The 25,450-nt window shown below is 35.0% G+C and overlaps 1 protein-coding gene across 1 annotated transcript in view; it reads right to left on the bottom strand.

The window, feature by feature from the left end:
- Positions 1 to 1,464: 1,464 nt before the first annotated feature.
- KHDRBS2 (KH RNA binding domain containing, signal transduction associated 2) overlaps positions 1,465 to 25,450 on the bottom strand; it is an 886,124-nt gene continuing 862,138 nt past the window's right edge. Inside the window, exons 8-10 of the mRNA XM_036767560.1 lie at positions 25,046 to 25,104; positions 1,764 to 1,850; positions 1,465 to 1,648 (exon numbers count right to left, since the gene is read on the bottom strand). Coding sequence (XP_036623455.1) covers positions 1,524 to 1,648; positions 1,764 to 1,850; positions 25,046 to 25,104 — 271 coding nt within the window. The 3' untranslated portion in view covers positions 1,465 to 1,523. The remainder of the gene's footprint in view (positions 1,649 to 1,763; positions 1,851 to 25,045; positions 25,105 to 25,450) is intronic.

Genomic DNA, 25,450 nt, shown 5'->3' with positions numbered 1-25,450 from the left:
CATCCCTACCATCAAGTCTTTCACTTTTTTTTTTCTCCATCAAAATTTAGGTTATATATTTGATGTTAGCAAGAGTTGCATTACTATTATTGCTAATTTTAGTTCTGTTTATTACCTTGAGGGTTATATATTGTAAAATCATTTTGGTGCCTCTAGTTAATGTTAATTAGTTGTTTTAATAACCTATAAACCTATTTGTTATATTTTTGTAGGTTTACTTTTTTAACTATCAGTAACTTAATAACTGAGAATATTTAACATTACTATTGCATACTTAAAATTACAGAGTTACGCTTAGTGTTACCTGGTTAACGTTTAGTCATCCTTTGAGTCCTGCGACATATTTCCTTAATAATCATCAGCCATCAAGTCTGATGGTCTCAAAAGAAACATCAGCCCTCTAAACTGCCTTCAAGGGCGGTGATATTTAGCACTGAAAATTACAAATAAAGTTTTTTGAGGTTGAATAGCGACAACTGGCCGGTGACACTGATGATTTGTTTGTCAAAACAAATTATTAGAAACTACGCAAATGCTGTCAACACACTCCTCAGAGTGAAAACAAGAACGTGAATCTATGCAATGCTTACATGTTGAATGGGATATTTAATGTGCGGGGAAACTCAAAGGTTGAAGAACTAGGCATTTAGACAGTGGTAAGTGGTAATCTTACCTCTTTATACTCCATTACATTCTCACGTGAGACGTGCTAATACAAACAAGTCAATCAGAGTTTGTGTTTAGCAAGATAAAGCTTAGAGGATAGTTTAAAATCCATTTATTATTCTAAATCCAGTTTTTCCATTAACATGTTATACATTAGTGTTTACTAACCATGATTCATGTAACAGTTTAGTTTGTTAACTTTTAAATTATTTAACAACCAGAAGTTATTAATACAATTTTTTAAAGGCTTACACAAAATTCTTAAAACAGACTTGGGTTCATTTTTGTAATTTTAAATAGAAAACATTTTAGGCATCTCTTGAAGAAGAAATAAAGCAGGCATTTAAAGCTAGAAAACAAGTAATTCCAAATTTAGTTTGTTACAAAAGGTTTCAGCTTTATTGACAAATTATGGCAAACATATTTGACAAAATTGTGGTTTCCTATTTAGAGAAGCTTACACATGGAACTTTATGTGGTTTTTTCTTTTTTAACAAATACAGGTTAAAACACTGAACAAATTCAGTTAGCTACATACATACAGTAGCTGCTTGTTTTCAACCCCATTAAAACAGCATTTAAAATTAAATTTACAAACTGAATATCGAACATCTTCATCTAACTAACATATATTAAAAGACAGGTTAAAACAGCTTATCTACATCTTGATTATCATCTAATTCAAAAATCATATTACAATCTTTTAGCAACCCTAAACAAAGCTCAACCTCAACTAGTTGGTAGAAACTCAAGATCTGGTAACAGCTTCATGCTTTTTCTTGTAATAAAAAATAAAATGAAATAAAATACACACAACAATGAAAAACAACCAAGAGTATATCATCCTACTGAATGATTTATAGACGATGCTTGCCAAAGTCTTTTAAGTCCGTGTTATAAAATAATACTAATGTCAATGTCACGCCAACAGTATAGGAAGAAATACACAAGAAGTACAGGGGGTAATCATGAGCAGTAATCCCTAGGATAGAAAAGAAATGGACTATTACTTGTCTTGTTGCTGTTTATGTGGAGACCACAGGCTATTAATTGTCTTTGAGGTGAGGTCACAGATGAGGAAGACCTTCAATATCTACCATAGGGGTGTTCCCTGTATCCCCCTCTGGCTGCCCTTGGAGGTGGTGCCTTTAGGCTGGAACGGGTTGGGGCCCATTCTTCTTGTGCTACAAATAAAAGAAAGACAGTAAAATACATGTAATATTTTTCATTTTCAGTAATGGAACAGTAGACACAGTACCTGGCCAAGGGAAAAAAATAAATAAATTAATATTCTGAAAGGCTAAAACTGTTGATCTTCACCAGTGGACAGTAAGACTATTGAACATTTCCAGAATTAAACCTGTTCAAATACAATAACAGAATGAGACACTTAGAAGGAAAAAATTTGAAGGGAAAAGAGGTTAGTTGTTGGAAGACTGTGCTTTTATTAGCAGAATCTGAATTTGCTATACTAAAAATGTATGTGTGTGTGTGTGTGTGTGTGAGGAATGGGGCAGTGGATAGCCAAGGGAACTATTAGGATTACTCCATATTTGTATCCTAATTAAGGTTTTGCATGGACCAAGAGCTGAAGAATTCTAGACATGAAGCAATAGCAAAGTCTGAAACCTGAGCTAATTCTTGGAAATGAAAAAGTTGAGTGATATCACTCACAAACACACACACACACACACACACACACACTACATGTGCCTTCGGAGAGGCACCATGTGTTTTAATGAATAGAGAACTGTAAGGAAATCCTGATTTAAGTCCTACCTTTGACATATATTATCTTCAGGATTCTAGGTAAATAATTTAATCTGTTGGTACACAAGGCAATTCTAAAACTGTGGCAGGGGTCATTGGTTAAGGAAGCTCCTCACCAGAATTCTCCTATATCAATGAAACCAAAGATTCTGTTAAAAGAAAAGGTTACTAAAAATGAAATATGGGAGATTAAAAAATGGATTTGTATTTATAAAGCAACTTCCCACTTATTTGGAAATTAGATTCTCAGCAAACTTGAAATTTCAGAATATAGCCAAGAATCAGGTAGTGACTCTGAAGTTAGAGGACTTAGATTCAAATTGTAGCTCAGATATTTATTGCCTATGTTATCTCAGGCAAGTCATTTAAACTCTTTGGGTCTCAATTGACTGAATTCCATAGTGGAGGCATTGGACTGGATGGCATCCAATGTCCTGTCCAACTCTAAATCTATAACCCTTTGATTAGATGGTCGCTAAGGTCCCATTCAGTTCTAGAACATCGATTCTATGATCCTAAATGACAAAGTATCTGAGCAGTATAGGGGTAAGTGGGAGGGGAAGACCTGCTGCAAAACCTAGACTTTTCAATACATAGGAGAGGATATAGCCACTCTTAAAATGGATGCCCTTTTCAAGGACTACTTACCAAATCATTTTGTTATTAGAAAAATAATAGAAACTAAATGAAAGCTTTAAATATGAAAAACCAACAGATATGCATATGCATTCACTTTATGGGTAAAGCTAGGTAGATTTATATATGCTTTGATTATCTCTTCCCTAAGAATATAAGCTATTGGTGAGCAGAGATTATTTTACCCTTTGTATTTGTATCCCCAGTGGTTTGTACAGTGCCTGATACATAGTAGAAGCTTATTAAAGACTTGTTTGATTGATTAAGGGCATTATTCATTAAAATATTAGCCAGCATATATATCATGCTTTAAGGCTTGCAAAATGCTTCACAATTATGAACTCATTTTATTCTCATATCAACCATGGGAGGTCAGTGCTATTTTTAATCACCATTTTACAGATGGAAAAAAAAAAAACTGAGGCAAACAGAGGTTAAGCGATCTGCCTAGGGAGACACAGGGAGTAAATGTCTGAGGTCAGATTTGAACTCAGGTTCCTGATATCAGGTCTCACGGACCATCCATTGTGCTCAACTATCTGCTTGTGTTGTCATTTGATTTTCACAGCATTACTGTAACAGGGGTGCTATTGACCCTGTTTTACAGGTAAGGAAATTGAGGTAGACAGAGGCTAAGTGACTTGCTCAAGGTTCTACAGATAGTGTTAGAGGCAGTATTTTGAAATTGTTTTCTTCCCTCCAGAAATCCAGTGCTTCACTCTGGAAGGGGTTTGGGAATGGAGAGGTACATAAGTCAAGTTTCTCAAGGATATGTCTGATGTACAACTAAGCTGGGGAAATTTTGAGTACAGGCTTAATAATGAACAAAGTGTGTTATCTAGGAACCAAAGGTTGGCCAGTGGATGATAAAGGTTTTGGCCACAATAACTCCTGAAAATCATCTTCTCAAATTTAGAGGGTTTGCAAGTTTCATGAGTTGAGGGACTACTAACATGGATGAAATTGCAAACCTCTAAAGGACTGAAATATCTCTTTACTCTACTTAATGCTCTATTTAATAAGACAGAAAGATACAAAATACATTTTGAGAAATATTTCCACAAAATGATTAAGATTATAAATGTTTCTGTACTTAAGGTGGCAGATATATTCAGAATACTTTCTCTGATAATAGTGAATAAATTGGGTTCTATTATAACTCTTAAAAGTCAGGGTGCCTTTTTCAGTTCTGAATATTGCTCTAAATGATATGGAAAGAAAGAACGGAGAAATAAAAAGAAAATATAAAAAATGTTACACTGAATCAGAACAGTTGTCTATTCAGCCCAAAGTTCCATCTTTGAAATCAAAGTCAAGGTGGCCTTTGTAGGACAACATGACAGTTATTCTCAATGTCATTTTCAAAGAACAAGAGTAAATTTACTTTTATCCAAAAAGTCTAAAATAATCTGGGAACAATAAATATAATCCAGTGGCATACTTTTTTGATAACTATGGGGGCAGGAAGAGGTAACTCTGGCAATCAAGAATTAGGAAGAACTGAACAAAAATAATTCAATTATAGCATAATATAATTTAAAAAGCCAGAAACTATTCTGTAACACTAATACAGAGTGAAACACAGCCTTAGGCAGTTCAACTTAAGCAGATCCTTTGCCAGGGATTAGTTAGTAAAGCATCAAAATGCTTGCATTGGTAACATGGTCTCAAAGAACGCATCAAAAGGACAACATTGAGGACATTGAACTGATACTCTCACATTTCAGGGAACACTGGGCAGGGTTCTCCAGACAGCTCCAGAGTTTAATGATTATTACTAGGAAAAATCTGGGTATTTCTGACCTGCAGCGAATCCACTCTGTATCTATTTTATGTTTCCACATGATGAGAGGAATATTTGGGGGAGACTGGTCAATTTTGAGTCCTCATAAAGAAATACTTCTGATGTAGAAGAGAATGAACCAAAAAAGTTCCAAAATTGACATATTTCCCTGTAATTTTTCTATAGGGAAGTCAATCTGGAACCCATAAAATAGGCTTTTTGGGATTGTCATGGCTTAAATGTTCTTGGAGACTCTGAAACTGCTTCTAGGACATGTAGGGGCTGGCAGCTTACTCAATAATACAGGTCAAAAAGTATATAAAATAGGCAAGCAACTTGTAACATTTTAGAAAATGGGATAGGGACCAAGAAGCTTGGAGGTCAATTCCTTTGTAAAAGTGACTAGCTAGACCATAGGTGAGACAAACTGATAGCTTAGGTATTGATCAGAAGAGGACTTTCATCTGATACCCTCATTTTATTAAAGAGAAGGGAGAGAGAGAGAGATGATGATGATGGTGATGATGATGATGATGATGATAATGATGAAGTGACTTGCCCAAAGTCAAAGCCATGTGACCAATTAGTGACAGACCCTGTGTTTCAACCCAGCTCTTTGATTCTAAAGTTGAATATTTGTTCCCCTGTACCATGGAACCTCCAATAATAAATAGAAAGTGGGAGTAAGATAAAGAGATGGGGGGAGGAAATCAAACAAGACATAGATTATTTTTGGTTATTGAATTAGAAAAAAATGACTTTATAGCAGCCGTTCTTAACCTGTTTGTGTCATAGATGCCTTTGGCTGTCAGCTAAAGTTTATGGACCCCTTCTCACAAAAAAAAATAAAATAAAATTCTATTTATTTATTTATTAAAGTTAATTTCAGTTAGTGTTTAGGGAAAATAAAGGTCTATTTTTTCCTCATTCAAGTTCATGGACCCACTGAAATCTTATGGACCCACTTAAATTTCTGCATAGACTTCAAGGTTAAGAACCCTGCTTTCAGGCATATAGCATAATATTCAGGTTATTAGCTATTATATTCAGGTTATTTGGCATTTTGAAAAGCAGGAGCATGTTAAAAGGCAATTATTTATTAATCAGCTATTGTAGGTTTCCTCTTTTACCTATTTTTCCTCTTTCAGACTTTTCATACCTTTAAATATATACACTTTTACTTCTGTTTCAACTTTTTGAAGATACCAACTTTTATTTGAATGCCAGATTTAGTTAATTAGCTTACTGAATTAATTTTTTCAGAATTATGTAAAGTCAGCTTGGGGTAGGGGTGTTGTTAAAAATAATACCAGCATCTAGTAGTAATGCCGTATTTTAAGGTTTGCAAAGTGGTTTACAAATATTATCTCATTTTATGCTTGAAACAATCATGGATGATAGATAGTATTCCCATTTTACAGACAAGAAAATCATGTACAGTGAGCTTAAATGACTTGCCCAGGGTCACACAGCAAATGTCTGAAGTGGGATTTGAACTCAGGTCATCGTGATTCCAGGTCCAGCTCTCTATCAACTGCAGTACCTAGCTGCAGGTATTGATCATAACAAATACGTGAAAAAAAATTGATACCAAATGCTATTAACAGTAATTTCTAAATTTTCAACTTAGATTTCTAATCTCTGTTATATTGTCTTATAACACAGAAATGGCTGCATCTGTTTTAGAAGTTCTTCATATTGTGGGTGTGTGGGATGTGTCTATATGTATGTGGTGGCAGGGATGTGGAGGAAATAAATAGTTTTCAAAGGTCAGTGGAGAGGCTAGAAAGAAATTATTTCCATCAACCAGCAGAGAACATAGTTCTATAAATAGGTTATTTCTATCAAAGTCTGTGACTTGGTCTTTAAGTATTTAGAATATTTACTTTACTCATCTATCCATGTATGTATGTATGTATGTATGCATGCACATATGTATGTAGGTATCTATCTGTTCTCTATTAACCTATTTGTAATGCTTACATTATTCCCATTCATATTTAATCATGTAATCCTTCCTTACCTCTTCTGATTTCTTATCATTAGATTATAATGTAAATATGCTCAAAGCCATTTTGGAAAAATTCTTTGCAAACTATAGAGGGATAGAAATTCAATTTGATCCAATTCAACCAGTCTGTTATGAGGCTATTGCAATAATTCAAGCAGATGGCAATATGTTCTAGGGTAGAGTCAGTTGAAACAAATCATTTGGATCAAAGTTCTAGATCTGGAATAAACCTTAGAGATTCACAAAAATGCAAGGGATATCAGAAAGGAAGATTTGGAAACTGATTTGAGGTCTGAAATGAGTAAAAGGGGAGTATCAAAAGTAACAAAAGGGAAAACAAAATGACAGAAATGTGCAATCTATTAGATTGTTAAATTCTTTAAAGGTAGGGGCTGTATCTTATTTTATCTTCATGTATCTTGTACTTCACAGAGTGGCTTGTAAAGAGTAGGTGTTTGACAATGCTTCGTTGAATTGAAAAACAATTTATTTTGTTCATTACACTATGGTCTGATACTCTTTTTTATGGTTCCATTAAAATAAATTGGAATTGGACATTTTTATAATCATTTAGCAAGTCAAAATGAATATTTTAAATAGTGAAAACTAGATCATAACTGAATTGTGTCTGCAATAAGTAGTTATTAATTTTTACTCCATTAATTCAGATTTTATGATAATTCATTGGAATTGGGGCTTAACACATACTTTATACTGTTCATGCCAAAAGTGTTTTTTCTTCTTCCTCTGAATCTCTCTTAGCATTTGGTTTGTACCCCTACTATGAATAAATAATGTATTTAAATAGTGTTAACTTGAGGAAGCAGTGTTAACCGACAAATGATGGGTATAGGCTTTGTCACATGATTATTTTTTTAATGTGCATTAATTTTATTTCCTAAAGTCCTTGAAGCATATAAACTTCTTTAGATTATAAGTTCCTTGAAAACAGAAATAAATTTTCCATAGTATATAACAAGCTGTTGAGTACTCAACATGTGCTTGTTAGCTAGATGACTATAAGCAAATGGTGTTGCTAATTATAAATGCTTTGTCTTTTAGTTGGAAGCATGTTATAAGATTTGCTGAATTTATTTGGATTAATAAGACATCATTTTCAAAAAGGGAAGCAGAATGGTGAGGAGGAAAGGGTGCTGGGCTAGAAAATCCAGGCTCTAGCCCTGGGTTGGTAGTTTTCTATCTGTGTGACCTTGGACAAGTCATTTTTAATTCCTTGGAGCTCAGTTTCCATCCCAGAAAAATGAGAGGGCTTGCATTGATCCTGAAGAATTCTTCTGCCTCTAAAATTCTGTAATTTGAACTTATCAATAATTTAGACTGACCTTTCTCCTAGTTAGTCTGAGTTAGTCAAATTTTACAGACTTTTGTAAAGTTTCCCCTTATAGCACCACTGTAAGCATTGAGAACCATTCTCCTTTCGATAAAGAGGAGTGCATTACTCAGGTAGCTTTTTTAGTGTATTATTTTACTCTGGTGTCCGCAAAAGCTTTTGCATCTCTAAATTCTTCTCTCTCAGCAGAATCAGATCTATTAAGTTGAAGGCATTTTCTCAACTTGTCCTCATTTGTTCTGTGTGATCATGCACTCTGGGAGTATTGAGAATCCATATGAAAAATCTGAATGCATTTTTGAGGCTGCGAAATGCGTTATTAGGTTATTGCTGAGATACTGTAAATACAAAGATTGTTGAGAAAATTCAGTAGAGACAAGGGCTAGAGGCCAATTTAAGTACAAGATGAAGGAATCTTTGAGTTGTATGCTTACTGGATTAGTTTCCAAATCATTATCTTTAGGGAGGATAAATTTCAGAAATGCCTTCAGAGGGAGTATCAAATTCCAGTCAAGGGTATTATGTTTACATTTTATTAGAAATACGGAGTTAGTCATTTACATTTCTGTATTCTTGATTATAATCTCAAGATGAAGAAGGAAGAAGGAAAGGAACATTTATTAAGTGCCTAGTGTGTGTCAGGCACTATTCTAAGAGCTTTACAAATATTATCTCACTGATTTTTACTACCAACCTATTACTATCCTCATTTCTTACAGAAGAGCAAACTCAAGCAGATGGAGGTTAAAGTGATTTGCTCAGGGTTGCAGAGCTAGTAAGTATCTGAGGGCAAATTTCAATTCAGTTCTTCTGCCTTCAGGCTCCGTATACTACCTACTGAACCAATTAGGAGAAGAAGATTGTATAATCAATGATTTAGAGCTGGAACAGATCTTCGAATTCATCTACTACAAAACCCCTCATTATTGAGATGAGGAAACTGAGGTCCAGAGAGATAAGGTGATTTGCCAGTGTTCACACAGGTAGTAAGAAGGAGATATGACATTTGAACTCATATTCTCTGACTCTAAATCTAGCACTTTTTCTACTTGCACTATGGATAATTTGTTCAATTTATGATTTGCAAAGTCTGAATCAATACATAGAACCCACAAGTAGCAAGGAAAACTCTTGCTGATTGCTATTATCTCAACCCACAAGCATAGAGGTTTGTCAATTACATAGTGTTATTTTAGTGCTGTTACTTAAAATTCACATTGGCTCTAAACCATTAAGTTTATTTTCTCCAGGATAAATTTCCTGTATCTATTAAGGGTATCACTTTATGTAAATGTAGCTATTCAAAAGTATAGTTGAGGATTGTTTTGTGGCTACTTATCAGCAAATTATGTTGAAATGTATAGCCTTTATCTATTGCTTTATTTTCTGCACACATTTATCTGAAGGGAGGACATGCAATCCATTTGCCCTTCCTCAGAAAATTGTGTTCAATCTCTTTTACCCCTTGAGCCAGGATCCTAGTTTTCCATAATGAATAACCATTCCCAAGGCATTCAATTAATTAGCTAATTGAAGTAATTAACTATTTTTATTCTGTCATAGTGAATTTGAGCTGATTCAATTTAGTGTGTTAATGGGTGATTCTTGGAGTTCACTGACATGGAAAGAAGACATAATTTTTGTATGTCAGTAAATTTTTTTAAATATATTCATAGATCTGGGTGACAGAATGATAACTATTTCATGTTCCATAAGTCATATCCATTTTTATTATGTATTGATTTTCATGTGTTAGGTAGACAGCCTGGCACAGTCACTATGCCACAGCAGATAAAGAGTCAGCTTCAAAGCCAGGAGAAACTGTTCAAATCCTGTCCCTTACAAATACTGGCTATGTTATACTGTGTAAGTTCCTTAACTCCTCTGCATCTTAAAAACTCTAAGACTAGTAATTCCGAAGGAGGGAAAAATTTGCATTGGTGGAATCTACCTCACCAGGAGCTTCCTATATGAATGAGGTCAAAAAGTACAGCCAAAAGAAGGGGGTAGAGGTGAAAGGGAAGAGTAATCGATTGACAGCCCACATATACCTGATCTGTTGACATATTTGCAATGGTAAAATATCTAGAGAAATGTTGGATATAACCCCTGTGGGGAATTTGAAGGGCATGGACCTGAACTGCTTAGAGTGATAAGAAATAGATAAGGCATGATCTCTGTCTCTAAAGGAAGTACCCACACTGATGAGATCAAAGATCCATTCAGCTGTTAATGTGATTACTATCCACTTTTTTTGTCATTTCAAAGTGGTTTGCTTTAAGATGCACAGGGTAAAGCTATACAGAAAGTGAAGAAATCTGCTTTAAATTTGATTTTAAAATTGCAACTAAAAGGGAAAGAAGGAAGCCCTACCACATAAAACCCACTTTAGGTAATTTTTGCTCAGGAATCAGAGACTTAAAAAAAGTAAAGTCATAGAAAACCTCTAGCCTCCATTTCTACAAACAGATAAAGACAGTATGTTATGTCCCCACAAAGAGGGCATTCATTAACAATCAGTTATGTTCTTGGGACATAAATTCAGTTCTAGATAGTGGTTAGTATTTTGAACATATTTTCAAATGCCAATTCTATTTTCCCTGGAAGAGAAACACTTCTTAACTCTCACATTCTCTGTTGCTTCATTTGTAAAATTGGAAAAATAATACCAACTGCCTCATAAGATTGTTGTAAGGATAAATTGAGATAATATAGAGATCTGTAGGTTACAAAACATTATACAAATGTAAGGTGCTACAAGCCCAAAATATTGTAGTCTAATATTCTAGGATGATATCTAAATGCCTTCATATTGTGCCCATTACTGAAGACTTTCAACTCAGTCTTCACTTTGAAAATCTCTATGCTTTCTCTCACTTTTGGTGTGGTACTCATCCAAAATGACAGTCCATTTCATCTTTACTTACTTCAGTATTACATGTCCTTCAGGGACCAATGAGTACTTGTCTTCTCCCATAAGATTTCCCCTATGACTCCAACATTCATTAATTTCTTAGCTCATATCAGAACTGTTCACCTGACTTACACTTGATAATGCACTCTTCCTACATTGTAAGTTATTCTTTCATGTGTGTCAGTCTTATTGCTCCAATTAAACTGTTTTTATACTTTTTTCTATATTTCCCATAAGACCTAAAACAACATAAATATTCAACAATTTCTTGCTGACTAATTGATCTAGGTATTTCTACATTTAACTTCTTCAGTTAATTTTCAAATAACTTTACATGGCTTTAGAATTTTCACATGCTAATGATGAAGCTGAGAATTAGAGAACTTAGGGACATGGTAAAAGGAAATAAAGGTCATTTTTAGACAAGTGCAGAACTTGGGCTAAAAATTTCTGAGAGCGCCTAGAGAAGACAGAGACTATATCATCATCATCATCATCATCATCATCATAACACCGTCTAGGAAGATAAAATTTAGGAGGTAAATGCTTAAAATCTATACAAACTATATAGGATATAGAAAAAGGACATAAGGCCTTATTCAAAACAATCACAAAATACTAGGACCAGGAAGTATCTATTAATGAAAATTAAGCTGGATGAAAGTTGTTACTAAGAAATCATTCTAAAAAGTCAACTTCTCAATAGTGTACAAGTTATAGGAAACAAATCTAGCATTTTTGAGCCCTAAACTGACTCATTTTGATAGTGTAACAAAGTCAATATATCTTGGAGTGTCCATGATTTTACCTCAAGGTGGTTTTCTTTGGGGATGTAGCAGTTTCAGCCAAAGACAACTGCTCTGAGAGCACCAAAAAATACAATTTTTTGAAATAGAGTCGGAATCAAAAGATTTTGCTGTGAACCATAGCTTTGACATAATCTACTTTTGTGCACTTGGAGAAATCATTTTGCTTCTCTGGGTCTCAGTTTCTTTATTTCTAAAATGGGGGGGGTGGTTATTAATTAATCTCAAACTTCCCTTCTTGCTCTACAGCTTATGATTATCTAGGAAGAAGGGAGCCTCTGCCCCTTGTCAGAATTTTTAGTTGCATACCATGAAACCTCTTTTCCTGTGACTGGTATTAGCTAGGGCTATCCATGGCTCTCAATTTTTGTCCCCACTGCTTTAGGTCCTCCTAGATACATGTCTCTAATATGTTTCCATGTTTAAACCAATCTAGTTCTTTTTTACCCTCAGTTAGTGAACATCTGAGTGCTTAACAATAAAGTATATGTGCATGTACTTTCTTCAAACAAAGTTAAGATGGCAAGGGATATGATGTGACCTTTGTTTTAGCAAGTTGCCGAGTAACCATATTTTTTACTTTATTTAGTTGGGGATATTTGGGGAGATGCAGGGAAATATGCTATGCTAGAGTCGGGTTATGGAAACCAAGTAAGGAACTTTTTCTTGTACAAAACTACAAAGAAACTTTCAAATTTCTAGCACTGTCCCATGTAATTCAGAAAAGTTAGCTGTTGGTAAAATACACAGAAATACCTTCTAGGCTCTAAAAGGCAATAATCATATGGATCTTCCTGAGAATGTAGAATTTAAACAATATGAATAATTCAATAAATTAACATAGCTGATGATCTACAATGTGTAAAAAGTTCTCTAATTGTTTGAAATTGAATAATAAAAGTGATAACAATAATAGCTACAATTATATGGCACTTTATGATTTATGATTCCCAATGTGCATTACTTAAGATTAGTGACATTTATGTAGTGTTTCAAACTTTCTAAAGCACTCTATGTATATTTTTTTCATTTGTGAGGTGTTATTATCCTTATCTCATAGATAAGGAGACAGAGGCTAAAAGAGGTTGAATAATTTTCTCAGCTATTAAATATATGAAGCAAGATTTGAACTTGTCTTCCTGACTCCAAGCCTGTTGCTCTATACCATTATGCCACCTAACTATCTAGATTAAATTTGGAGCACTATATTGTTGTCCCTCCCCCCCCAAAATAGTGTGGTATTATTGTCAGAGTTAGAATCAAGTCTAGATAGATCATAGGTCTCATCAGTATGTGAGATTTTATGGTCTTATGAACTGAAGAGTCTCCCTCACTTCATCTCACCTCTTCTTCCAAGGCCAAGCATTAAACTCCCATGAAAGTTTATCTGATCCTGCCCTATTCATATATTTAATCTTTCCCAACCTTAAATTGTACTCTACGCAAACCTCATTGTCCATGGACGTTATTATTCAATGATTTCTCTTTTAGACTAAATAGTGGAAGAATATGTCTGTACTTGTGTGTTGACTCATCTCACTTATACACATTATTTACCATAATCAATGAACTTATATTTGAACAGATCTCTTATATTCCTGCCAACATACTAACCAAAAATACAGTCCTTACTGAACTACAAGAGAAAAGGAATTTACACAAGATTTTATAGGGAAATATAAAGTAAATGAAAGGTCTCTCAAAGTTTTAATCATAATTATTTTACCCAGCACTGGGTTGTACACCTAGTTTGTAACATTTGTGTGAACCCCTGGCAGCCAGTGGAAGGCCCCACTCCACCACCGCTCCCCAACCTGTAATCCCTTCTTGTAGATCTGTAAGACTTCTTAGTCTGCATACTCCTTAGCTATTCAAAAAAAACAAAGAATCACCCTAATTAGGCTGATGAAAGCCTTCATCAAGAGCCATCCATTGATGCTGGCAGATTACCTTACATGCTGCAATTTGCAGGGTCTACAACCATGCTTCTCCCTGCTTTTGGAAATGTGAGCTTAGGTCAATTCAATAAAAGTTCCTATTGCTACAATAATATTGCTCTTTATTATGATGTTCCAATGATTCAAATCCAGATCTTCCTTTGGCTACTGGTACTTTATTTGGTTCCCCAACTTTAATCCTTGGTCTTCATTCAACAAATTTCTCTTCTACTCCCCAAGACTTTCTAATGAGATGCTTTTTTTCTCCTTTTGCTAATGTCATCAGATGTAGGTTCTTTCTCCTTTCTCAGGTAACAATTACTACTCATCTTATAAATGAATTTACCAATGCTAACTGAGAATTTTGCGGGAGCTTCTGAACATCCTTCTTTTAGTTATTGAGTCACACAAAAGGGCTTTTTGAAGACAATACAAAATTATCACTGAGATGCTGTTAGTCAGTTATATGGTATTTGTTTCAACAAACAGAAACAGATATTCGCTATTTTTTAAAATAAGAACAATATTCTCCTAGTGCTGCAGAACAGTTTCCAATCTATAATGGAAGAGGGTATTTCCTCATTGGAAGTAGACTCCTTCTGCCGAAATAAATCAACAACCATTTTGAAATACAAAGTCTTAGATTTTCCTGGCACAATGAAAAGTTAAGAAATTTTCCAAAGGTCACACAGCAAAGATACCTAGCACTTTCCAAATGTTTATTCATTTATTAAAGCATCAGATACTAGATTTGAACCCAGAACTTCCTGATTCAGAGACTAGCTCCCTATTCACTCTGCCATGCTACCTCTTCAGTGGATGTGTATGTTAATTTATGTAAATGATAATGCAAAATAATAAAAATATAAGCAAAACAATAAAAATGTGTAAAAGTGTATAGATGAAGTTGGCATAAAATATCTTGTATTACCTGATCAAATGTAAGCTCCTAGAAGTCAGGGACTGTTTTATTTTTGTCTGTGTCCTCATTGCCTAACAGTGCCCAACACTTAGCCAACATTTAATAAATGCTTATTGATTGATTGAATTATAGACTGACAGACAGAAAGATAGATAGACAGATAGACAGACTGAATTCTCTACTAAATTCCTAATGTCTCACTCTAGAAGACAGATGATGAGAGCAAGTTCTTAGAGTTTTTACCAAGTTATAAAGACCCTGACAAATGAAAGTAGTCCTGTTGGTAGTCTAAGGGCCAGCATAGCCAAGTATAGATAAGTTTGTCATCAGAAGGCTGGTCCTGAGGCAATAATCTTTTCATGTCCATATTTAAATCATGCAGACTATCTTTTGAAGCATGGAAAGACTGTAATTTCTTTCATTGGAGCAACTATGCACATAGTGGTTATATCTATTTTCTGACTTCTTGAAGTAGAAAATATACTATTCTTTTCAAAGTTATAATCAAAGAATTTTATAAAATATGTCTTATCTCCCTTTAAAGTTTACTGACCCCAAGTGCCATTTCTGACTGGATAAGACAGGAAAGATGAAAAGGTAATCGAAAGCATTTTATTTCTTAAAATTTCATTTAAAAATAATTTAAAAGCTGAGTCCCCTTAAGTCACTTGTACCTTATTTCTTAAAAGGACAAAAACCCCACAAATTGGAAAAGAAAAAAACAAACAACAACAACTTTCAGCCTCCTCTCTTCATCTTCTTTCCTTTTAAAACCTACAACATATGCTATCTGATTTCCCAGAAACAATGGTAGCTGTGCCTATATTACACTGGAAATCACAGGTGAATTTGTCCTTATTAAGTGAAACTCTGCCACCTCCATCTACAAATCAAAACTTCCCCAATCTATATTTCTCTTCATTTAAAATGGTCAGTTAATGTATGAACTTCCAGCCACCCAGTTGGTATTATTATTCATATTGGCTTCATTTTGCTCTGCTGCTGTCACAGATTTCATTAATGCTAAGCTCTTTTTTTCCAAATTGGGAGGGTAATCATCATATACTGCAATTGATTTGGAAAGAAACGCTCACATGTCTAGGAATAAGGGCTAAAATTTCTGTTTTCCTTTCTTCATTTCCAAGCAGAAAGTTCATATTATCTCACTTGTTCTACAGAACTGTCATCTAAAAGACCACTAAAGAGTGGGTATGTAATTAGTTCTTCAGCTCATACATTCAATAACTGTTTTAATAAACAATGTATTTGTCTGAGACTTTAATAGCATGATCCATTCTTAGCTGCCCATCTTAGGATAAATTCAGATCTGGTACTTTCTATAGGCCATACTTATGATAGGCAAATTTCTGTGCTATATTTGTAATTCACTCTTAATAAATTATATTCTTTTCCAGATTTTTCCAAATCAGTTACTGTGCCTGACACAGATGTGCAGCAGTTGTTGTGGAACTTCAGAAAAACTTTCAGTCAAATATTTACACTCATATACTTTGAATGTAAATTCAGTTTTTATTTCATCAGAAATGAATATTCGTGTAAAATAGCAAGAGAAATCTTGTAGAGTATCTTACCAAGCCACGTATTTCAGAAAAAAAAAAAATCTTGTATAATGTAAATCTGAAAGCCAGAGAGAAACAAGGTACAGCCCAATACATTGAAAAGATGACTAGCTTTGGATGTAGCACACCTCTGTTTAAATCCCACCTTACTTATAGCCAGTAAGTACACTGCCCATTTGTGTCCTACTGACTTGGGCTTCTGTCATCTTATCCGTAAAAGGAAAGGATCAAATTTGATGTCCTATAAGGTGCTTTGTGGCTCTAAATCTTTGATTCTACGATTTGCCCTTAAATTTGTACAATAGCCATTACTTTAGCTCCAGAAGAATGTAAGATCTAGTATTGTGTCAGCTTCCTGAGGGCAGGGGACATTTTTGTTGTTGTTGTGGTTTGTATCCTCTGCACTTAACTCAGTGCCAGAAACACAGTAGGTGCATAATAAAAAGCTTGTTAAATTGGATTGAGGGATGTAATTTGACCTGATCGTGGCTTCCTGACTGATAATTATCTTTAGAATGTGAGAGGATTAGGAGTTAAGTGGCGTACTGATTGACTGAATTTTAACCTCTTTCAATTTGTTATCAAAGAATACAGTAAATAAAAATGGATTTAGAGGTTTAATATGTGAACATTTTGAACCTAAGACCCAATTTTCCTGGTGAATATTAAATCCTTCCCCTGCCAGAGCCTCCATTTAACCTTAGAGGTCCTTCTGTTTCTTGTGGAAAGAAGGTAAACACTTTGATGCTCTTGCCTTATTTCACGTTGTATAAGTGGTTCCTAAATATCCAAGTCTGCTTATAAGAGAACAGTGTGAAAAAAAGGCCCTTTAACTTTCTGGCCCTCAACATATCAATAGGTTACAAAGTACCTTCTTATAAACTATCTCACCTGATTCAATCATTATAACAACCCTCTAAAGAGATAGGACAGGGATTATTAGTATTTCTTTTTTTAGATGGGGAAATTGAGGCTTAAGGGATTAAGAGACTTGCCCAAGGCCACAGAGAAGGGTAGTAGAAATGAAAACATATCTTTTTGGCTCCAAGTCCAGTATTCTTTCCATTGTACCATTCTGCCTCTTTTGGACTTTTTGAGTATTGAAGTATTTATAAACATAGGACATAATATATAACATACAAATTACTGACGAACTTCTTCACCAATTATGGTGAATACATGAGAGGGGGAAAGTACCATTTTAATTAGTGAAAACCTCAAATTGTACAACATGCCTAGAAAAAATAACTCTTAATGATTATACATATTAACGTTTAAGGCAAAAATGGGTAAATAGAAGTAACTTAATAAAATTACAATGAATAATAGGACATTACATAGTAATGATACAAAAATTTTCTAAGTCCTTTAAAATATAAGAATTAGTTGCTGAACCCAGAAGTTGAAACATGTAAAAGTTTGCAAAAGACTGAACTGTTTTAAACTGGTGAGTTGTTTAAAAATTTACCATAGCCTGAATTTTTGCACATTCCATGTAACAAACACTAGTATTTATATAGGGCTTTAGCATTCAAGATGCTTTAGCTATGCTATCTCATTTGAACCTCACAACAGTCCTGTAAAGTAGGGGCTGTTATGCCCATTTTGCCCATGATGATTTGGAAGCTGTAAAAGAATAAATGACTTCCCCAGTGTTACAGGGCTGGTATCGGTCTGAAGCAGGATTCACATTCAGGATGCAGCTAGATAGTGCAGTAGATGGAGAATTAGAACCTGAAGTCAGAAAGCTCTGAAATCCACCTCCAACACTTACTAGCTGTTATGACCTGAGCCAATTAACCTTGGTCTTGGTTCTCTGACCTGTAAAATGGAAATAATAAAAGCACCTACTTCACAGGCTAGTTGTGGAGATCAATGAGATAATATAGGAAAAAAAAGTATTTTGCAAACCTAAAGCTATATAAAACTGGTAGCTATTATCATTATAATTCAAGTGTTTCCTGAACTTGAATCTAGCACTCTATTCACTGCACTGCCTAGTTTAAGTGAGCCTGAATTAAGAGAGTTTTACTGTTTTATGAACACATGAAGTATAATCTGAATGCCAGCTTTCCTGTTGAGAAGGAAGCTTTATACTCAGATCTCACCATGATTTGCCTGATATGATGGCAGTCAATGGTGAAGGGGGAAGAAGATTGCACTTGGAATGAGAAGACATGTCTTTGAACCTAGATTTGTCACATGCAGGTTGAATACAAGCTACTTCTAAGCCTTAGTTCTCTCTTCTCCCAGATAGGTAAAATAACATCTGTACCTATGTACAAATCTGAACATGTACAAAATAATATTCAACTACCTATATCAGTATTGTTATGAGGAAACACAAAGCCATGACATAAATAGGACCTATTACTTTTTCATAATGAGCTTGTAATTCCTTCTAGTTGTAACATTTTGTGATTCTATGGATATGTGTTAACAGCCTTTAAGTACATTGCCCATTTGTGTCCTAATGACTTTGACCTTTTAGAACCTCAAGTGCAAGGAGTCTTTTGCTGTTTTATAACCCCAACATACAGCAATTATTACAAATTCTAAAAAAAGAACAATTTTTCATTTATTCACTTAGTCGATAACCATTCTTAAACACTTCTTACGTGTCAGGCACTATGCCAAGTACTGGGATACAAAAAAGGCAAAAAAAAACAAACCAAAACAAAAAAACCCCAAAACAAATAAAAAAGTTTCTCCTCTCAAGGAGCTCACAGTCTAATGAGGGAGGCATGTAAACAAATATGTTGACACAAATATAGAAAGGATGATTGTGTGGGGTTTTAAAATTGCCTAACCTACAAGAAAAGAAACTGAGGCAGAGCTCCGAGCCAATGGCATTTTATTAAGGTTCCATGTCTCACTCTAATGAAGGGGACCTTAGATCTTCCTCATGATCTGAGATGCCTCCTTCCTCTAGGGCTTTAGTTTTATAGTACTTGATACTTAGACAGTACAGAGGAAGCAAACTATCAATACAGAATCTCATTAGTTGATACCCCTTGCCCTTGACCCTCCAGGAGGGTCTGCACAAAATACAGAATCCCATTGGTTGACAAAGGGGCTAATGAGCAGACCTTAACTTACCGAGTCCATGAACACACCCAGGGGCTGAGCAGATTTCAAAACAACTACATGGGTAGATGGGCCAGTTAAAAGGCTGACTGGAGGCTCACAACCAGGGTCACTCATAAGCCAAGTGCTCATGGTCATCTCCCCATGTTGGGCAACAAACAAAGGGATGATGATGGACCAAGAGGCAACAAAAATAGCTGGGGGTGGGGTAAGCTTTCCAAGTAATTGAATCACTTCCCCCATGTTGGGCTTGGTCACCATAACAAGGAAAAACAAGGGTGGAGGTCCTCTAGTTAGCTTCCTATCATTAAGCAAGTGAACTTAAATCTGTAGGTCACAGATCTGACACCTATTGTCAATATTTATAATTACCACCCCTATGGAATCATATCAAACTGATTAATACTGATTAGAATAAAATAGTCATCTAATAAAATAAGGGTCCAGTTAATCATCTATCACAATTGGAGATAACCAACAGAGAGAAGGCACTAGTATTAAGGAGAGTTGAGAAAGACTTCCTGTAGAAGGTGGGATTTTAGCAGAGACTTAAGGGAAGGCAGAGTAGCAAGAGAAAGAGATGAGGAGGGAGAAAATTCCGGGCATGTCCAATATATCCATTGAATATTCACTTCACTGAAATTTCAAAGTTATATTGAGATTTTCCAGTTTTTCCCATTATCTCAGTCATCAATTCCTCCTTCCACCAAAAATACCCCAGCTTTTATTTATTTTGTATATAGGTATTAGGGCAGCTAGGTGGCATAGTGGATAGAGTGCCCTGCCTGGAGTTAGGAAGACACATCTCCTTGAGTTCAAATCTGGCCTCAGACACTTACTAGCTGTGTGATTTGGGGGCAAGTCATTTAACCCTGTTTACTTCAGTTTACTCATATATAAAATAAGCTGGAGAAGGAAATGGCAAACTACTCTAGTATCTTTGCCAAGAAAACCCAAGATGGGGTCACAAAGAGTTGGACCTGACTGGAATTAGTGAGCAACAACCACAACAAAACAGGTGGCTAGGTGGCACAGTAGATAGAGTACCAGGCCTGCAGACAGGAGGATACATTTTCCTGAATCCAGATCCAGCCTCAGATATTATTAGCCCTGAAATTCTGGGTAAGTCACTCAATTGCCTTAATTTCCTCATCTGCAAGATGAGCTGGAGAAGGAAATGGCAAACTACTCCAGTATCTTTGTCAAAACCCCACATGGGGTTAGGAAGTGTCATATGCTACTGAAAAATGACTGCATAACAACAAAATACATGTTTTTGTGTGCATGTTTATTACCTCAACATAATGTAAACTTTTGGGGGGAAAGGGGCTTTTCTACTTTTGTCTTCGTTTCCCTAGCACCTGGCACATAGTTGGTGATTAAGAAGTGCTTGTAGAATTGAATTAAAAGGAACATCCTCTCAAGCTTGAAATACTCTCTATCCTCAGTGTCAGCTCCTTTAAAAGACCTTTCTTGATTTCCCCAGTTGTTTTACATGTTGAATATACTTTCATGTACTTATCTGGGAAAATGTGATAACATATCCCTCCCTAAGTAGAATTTAAGCTCCTTAAGAGCAGCAGCATTGGCTGTTTCATATTTGTCCTTTTTATCCCCAGTACTATGTTCTACAGAGTAGATACTTATTTTTTTTAATTCATGCCACTTGTCCCATATCCTGTAGGAAACAGAATCCGGAAGAATGCCCAAAGTTCAATCCTTGCATTAGGCTTACACAACCATCCAGCATAACCTCCCCTTTACAAGTTTGAAAAAAAAAAAGCATGTATTTAATTGTGATCACATAGATGAGATTTCAAGAACACGGCATATTGCAAAAAAAAAAAAATGAGGAGTGAAATAACTGTAGTTTCCACATTTTCACTAAGTTAAAACATTAATAGATGCTCCTTGGAAGAGAAAGGAGTCTAAGTGCTAAAAGGCATATTTCTTATAGGAGAGCAAGACTCCCAGATAACTAAGAAAAAGCCCAGTTGTGAGCTATGTCCTAATGACAAAGTCCTTGACATCATTAGCAATGTCGAAAAATGGCATTCAGAGCCTGGCAGAAGAGTAGAATCAGATAATGAGGTAAGGCCTTCACCGTAAAGAAAAACGTATAGTTCTAGGCATTCTTTAGGCTATCTTTGAAAAGAGTAGGGAAATAAAGGTTAGGTCAGCCAAAGTTCTGTTCTGCCTTTGCAATTTACATTCTAACTCCCATCACTTACTCTGTCTACACAGTTACTCTCTTCTCCTCATTTCCATTTTTACTTAGTTAACAAGCATTTATTTTGCTAATTTGCCCGGTGTGCAATCTAGGACTAATTAACAGAGACTTTTAAAATAGGTGGACATTTTTTGGGTGAATACTCCTCATGGGGGCAATTAGAACAGATTCTATATAACCTAGTAAGACTCAGAAAAGAACTAAGAGTAAGGACTCTATTTCACTTCTGACCCTACCTTTTGTTCTCAGAATTAGAGTTGGGGTGGCTAAGAGGAATGTCTTAGGAACAATAATCTTTTTTTATAAAAGTCTCTGCACTAAAATATTAATTCAGCATTTATGGTTTTCAAAACCATAAATGATGGAGTAAAGAGCATAAATCTTATCCATTATGACATACCACCTCATCTGAAGCTTTGATATCCGATTCCCTCCTTCCATTAATTGCTATGCATATAATTCTAAGATTTTAATCTCCTCTGCCATATCTTTATAATATTAGATCTTATTTCCTTCACATATTTGTGGCAAACATTATCAAATGAGCTTTTTGAAATGATAAATTTGCAAAGTCATTTTAAAAAAAGTCTATAAATGATACAACATTTATGGTGTCCCTTCTGTACTATTTTGTCTATAATGGATGACAGGCCATATGTAGTTTGCAAAGGACTTTTCCCACAACTACTGTGTGAAGTACCAAATGAAATTATTATCACCATATTCATTTTATAGGTGAGATTGAGTGACTTGCTAGGATTTGAACCCAGGCTGTGATGCACAAAATTAGGTTTTGTGCATTCGCCATTATGTCTATATACTACAATAAAGTTGGCAAATCATCACATATTGTACATTATTGATTTTGAGAGGAAAGAACTTTGTTCAGAATACTCAATGAATAGTAAGTACATACCAAAGTTAAATGCGGATGTTAGGTCCTTCCCCCTACCAAATTTGTCCACAGATCTGACTTCTGGGGATAAGACTACCTAGCTTATCCTATTATACTTTCATGTGTTATCAGTTACTTCCCATAGAAAGGAAAAGTAGTACATTCCCACAATATCACTTAGCCCAGTGGTTCCCCATTATTTTCCATCTCTATACCTCTTGGCTTTTTGATAAATCTTCCCATATCTCCTACTCAACACAAATGGAAATAAATTTTACATTACCGTGCATGTGCACACATAAAGGAAACAGATTCATTAATTTTTCTTCTCTAAAAATACACCAAAATTTTTGTAGCTTCATGAATTAGAAATCAATTTGGAATTTCTAGAACATTTCTATAGGATAACATAGGTTACCAAATTCCTTGTACCTCACCGACAAATTTCTTGTACTCCATGGGCATACATGTATCCCAGGATGGGAATCTTGTGTAGTATATAAATAGAAATGAGTTTGATTCAGCTGTCTGGCATCTTGGCAACAAGCACAGCCAGCTTGGTGTACACAGATATATTCTTATTTTTCTCCTCTTTCCTACCTTCCTTAAACAAAGGGGGCAGTTCACCTATCCTAACTGATTTGAAATCTGAAAACTCCAGGTAAACTTTAAACTCTTATTTCTTTCTTCACATATGGTACACATGTGTATATATGGTACATGTAATTAAAGTAATAGAATTGATTGTAAAAAGTAAAATAAATATCAAATCTTATATGCTCATGTTTTGGCATATAGGATATATGTGTGTGTAACACACACACACACATACACACACATCATTCAAACTCTTAAAAGCCACCTTAAGAAGTGATCAACTTAACCCCTAAAATATTTCTATTGACCAATGTACAGATATAAGGTAGATGTCTAAGCATTTTGTATTTAAGTATGCAGTCCTTTAGAATCTGTAGTCATGCTTATTTGAATGAGGTCTATGATTCTGAATGGGAAAAATGATTAGAAGAAACTGGAGATGGGTAAAATAATATTTGGTAAAGCAATGCTGTTTTCTTTTTAAAGATAAAAAAGATGAAAGGTAGAATTTTCAGGAATATTTGTAGAGGTTAAAACTTTAACTCTTAGTTTTGATTATGCTTCCTATTTAGGTTTGGTTATATACTATAACTAAACTATTCTTCTTTTAAAATTAATAGTATTGAATTTAATAAGATGAAACATAATGTAGCAAATAGAGGGTAGATCCCAAGGTCTACCCCAAGAATGGATGACCTTATGTAACCACAGTTGAGTCATTTAACTTCTCAGTGCCCCAAGCAAATCTCACAGTATGTTAATTGCAGTTGATTTGTTGATCTGTCTCCTCAGAGAAATTTTCACACTATAAATTCTCTGGACAGATGAACTCATAGGTATGGACCCACAGCATGTGTATGTGTATACATATGTACACACATAAACAGTGCACACAAACAGATATAAATTATATAATTGAACATTACAAGATGGATAGAGAACTGGCCTCAAAATGAGGAATATCTGAGTTCAAATCTTACTTCTTTAACATCTAGCTCCCAGTGCTCTAGACAGCTTTCTAAGATTTAAGTTACCTAGAAGGTGTCAGCCTATATTAGTAGAGGGCACTTCTTCACCTGGGAGTTGCCCATATAAATAAAACCACAAGTCCAGTCTCTATCCTTATCAATCCTTTAAATGTTTGTTATTTCACTTGTTGGGCACCATTAGTATAGGATCCATAAGGAGAGGTCACAAACCCTCCATGTCTTAGATTACTTGCTTTTATGGGAAAAAAAAAATTACCTGGTAGCCAACTTTCTGGTGTTGAATTTCTTCAATCTTAGTTATGTTGGTCCTCAATCAACAGACATACATAAAACCTGGTGCTGGATCTGTACTGGAAACTTTTTCAGTGTAATAATACCTGACAAAACTTCTGTTCCAGCATAATTTTTGGGAAAGCAGTGTAGCTCTGGTAGAGGTGTTTAGAGCTGTGCTTTCTAAATAAATATCCCAGTAACTATAATTACTGCCTCCTACCAAACCTTTTGAATAGTTAAACTGTATTACTCAGTTTGATGTATATGACAGCAGAAGGACACACCACAGTTGCAAATCAATAAGACTGACAATTGGCCTAGTGAAATACACAAGGCACTAATCAGAATGCTCTCTGTTGCTATTGAAATTGATCTATGACTGTGATTAATTGCCTTTGAAATTTTGATCAAAATTGATCTGTCCAATTTTCTAACTCTGGCTCCATAAGTCAAATATCACCCTGGAATTACACAAATCAATTTAGTCTGGATTTCTGTAAAAATGAAAGGGAAGGAGAGACAGAGGTAATTTTTGCATTGTCAGTGACTGATTGTTTTTCTGATTTCACAGTTTTCGTAAAGACAGAAGAGGTCTTACCGTAGCTGTCATAGGCGTCTTCACTTGTTCCATGACCATAGTCATAATATTCAGGCACACTGTAATAGATTCAGAGAGCAATCAATGTAACTGGGATCAGAGGGTTTCAGCCCAGAACAGCTCAGATAGGAGATAAAGTTAAAATGTGTGATAGGATAATATCTTAGTACATTCTAGGCATGAAACATGATCCTTGAAGAAAAAAAAAACTGTAATAAAAGTAGAGGTTATTGACAAGTAGTGCCATGATTTTCTCATACTATTTCACTCCTCCTTTCATCTCTCCCTACATCTTTATCTCCATCTTCCAATTTTATAAATCAAACTTCTCCTAAAACCTGAGCACAATTCTTTAAAAGTATGTCAGAAGGATGGTTATAAAAGGTCCATTCCCAAGAAAAAAGA

This window comes from Trichosurus vulpecula, chromosome 7 (genome assembly GCF_011100635.1).
Source record: "Trichosurus vulpecula isolate mTriVul1 chromosome 7, mTriVul1.pri, whole genome shotgun sequence".
Lineage (NCBI taxonomy): Eukaryota > Metazoa > Chordata > Mammalia > Diprotodontia > Phalangeridae > Trichosurus > Trichosurus vulpecula.
The sequence above is the reverse complement of the archived record's forward strand: the minus strand, read 5'-3'. Positions and strand labels throughout refer to the sequence as shown.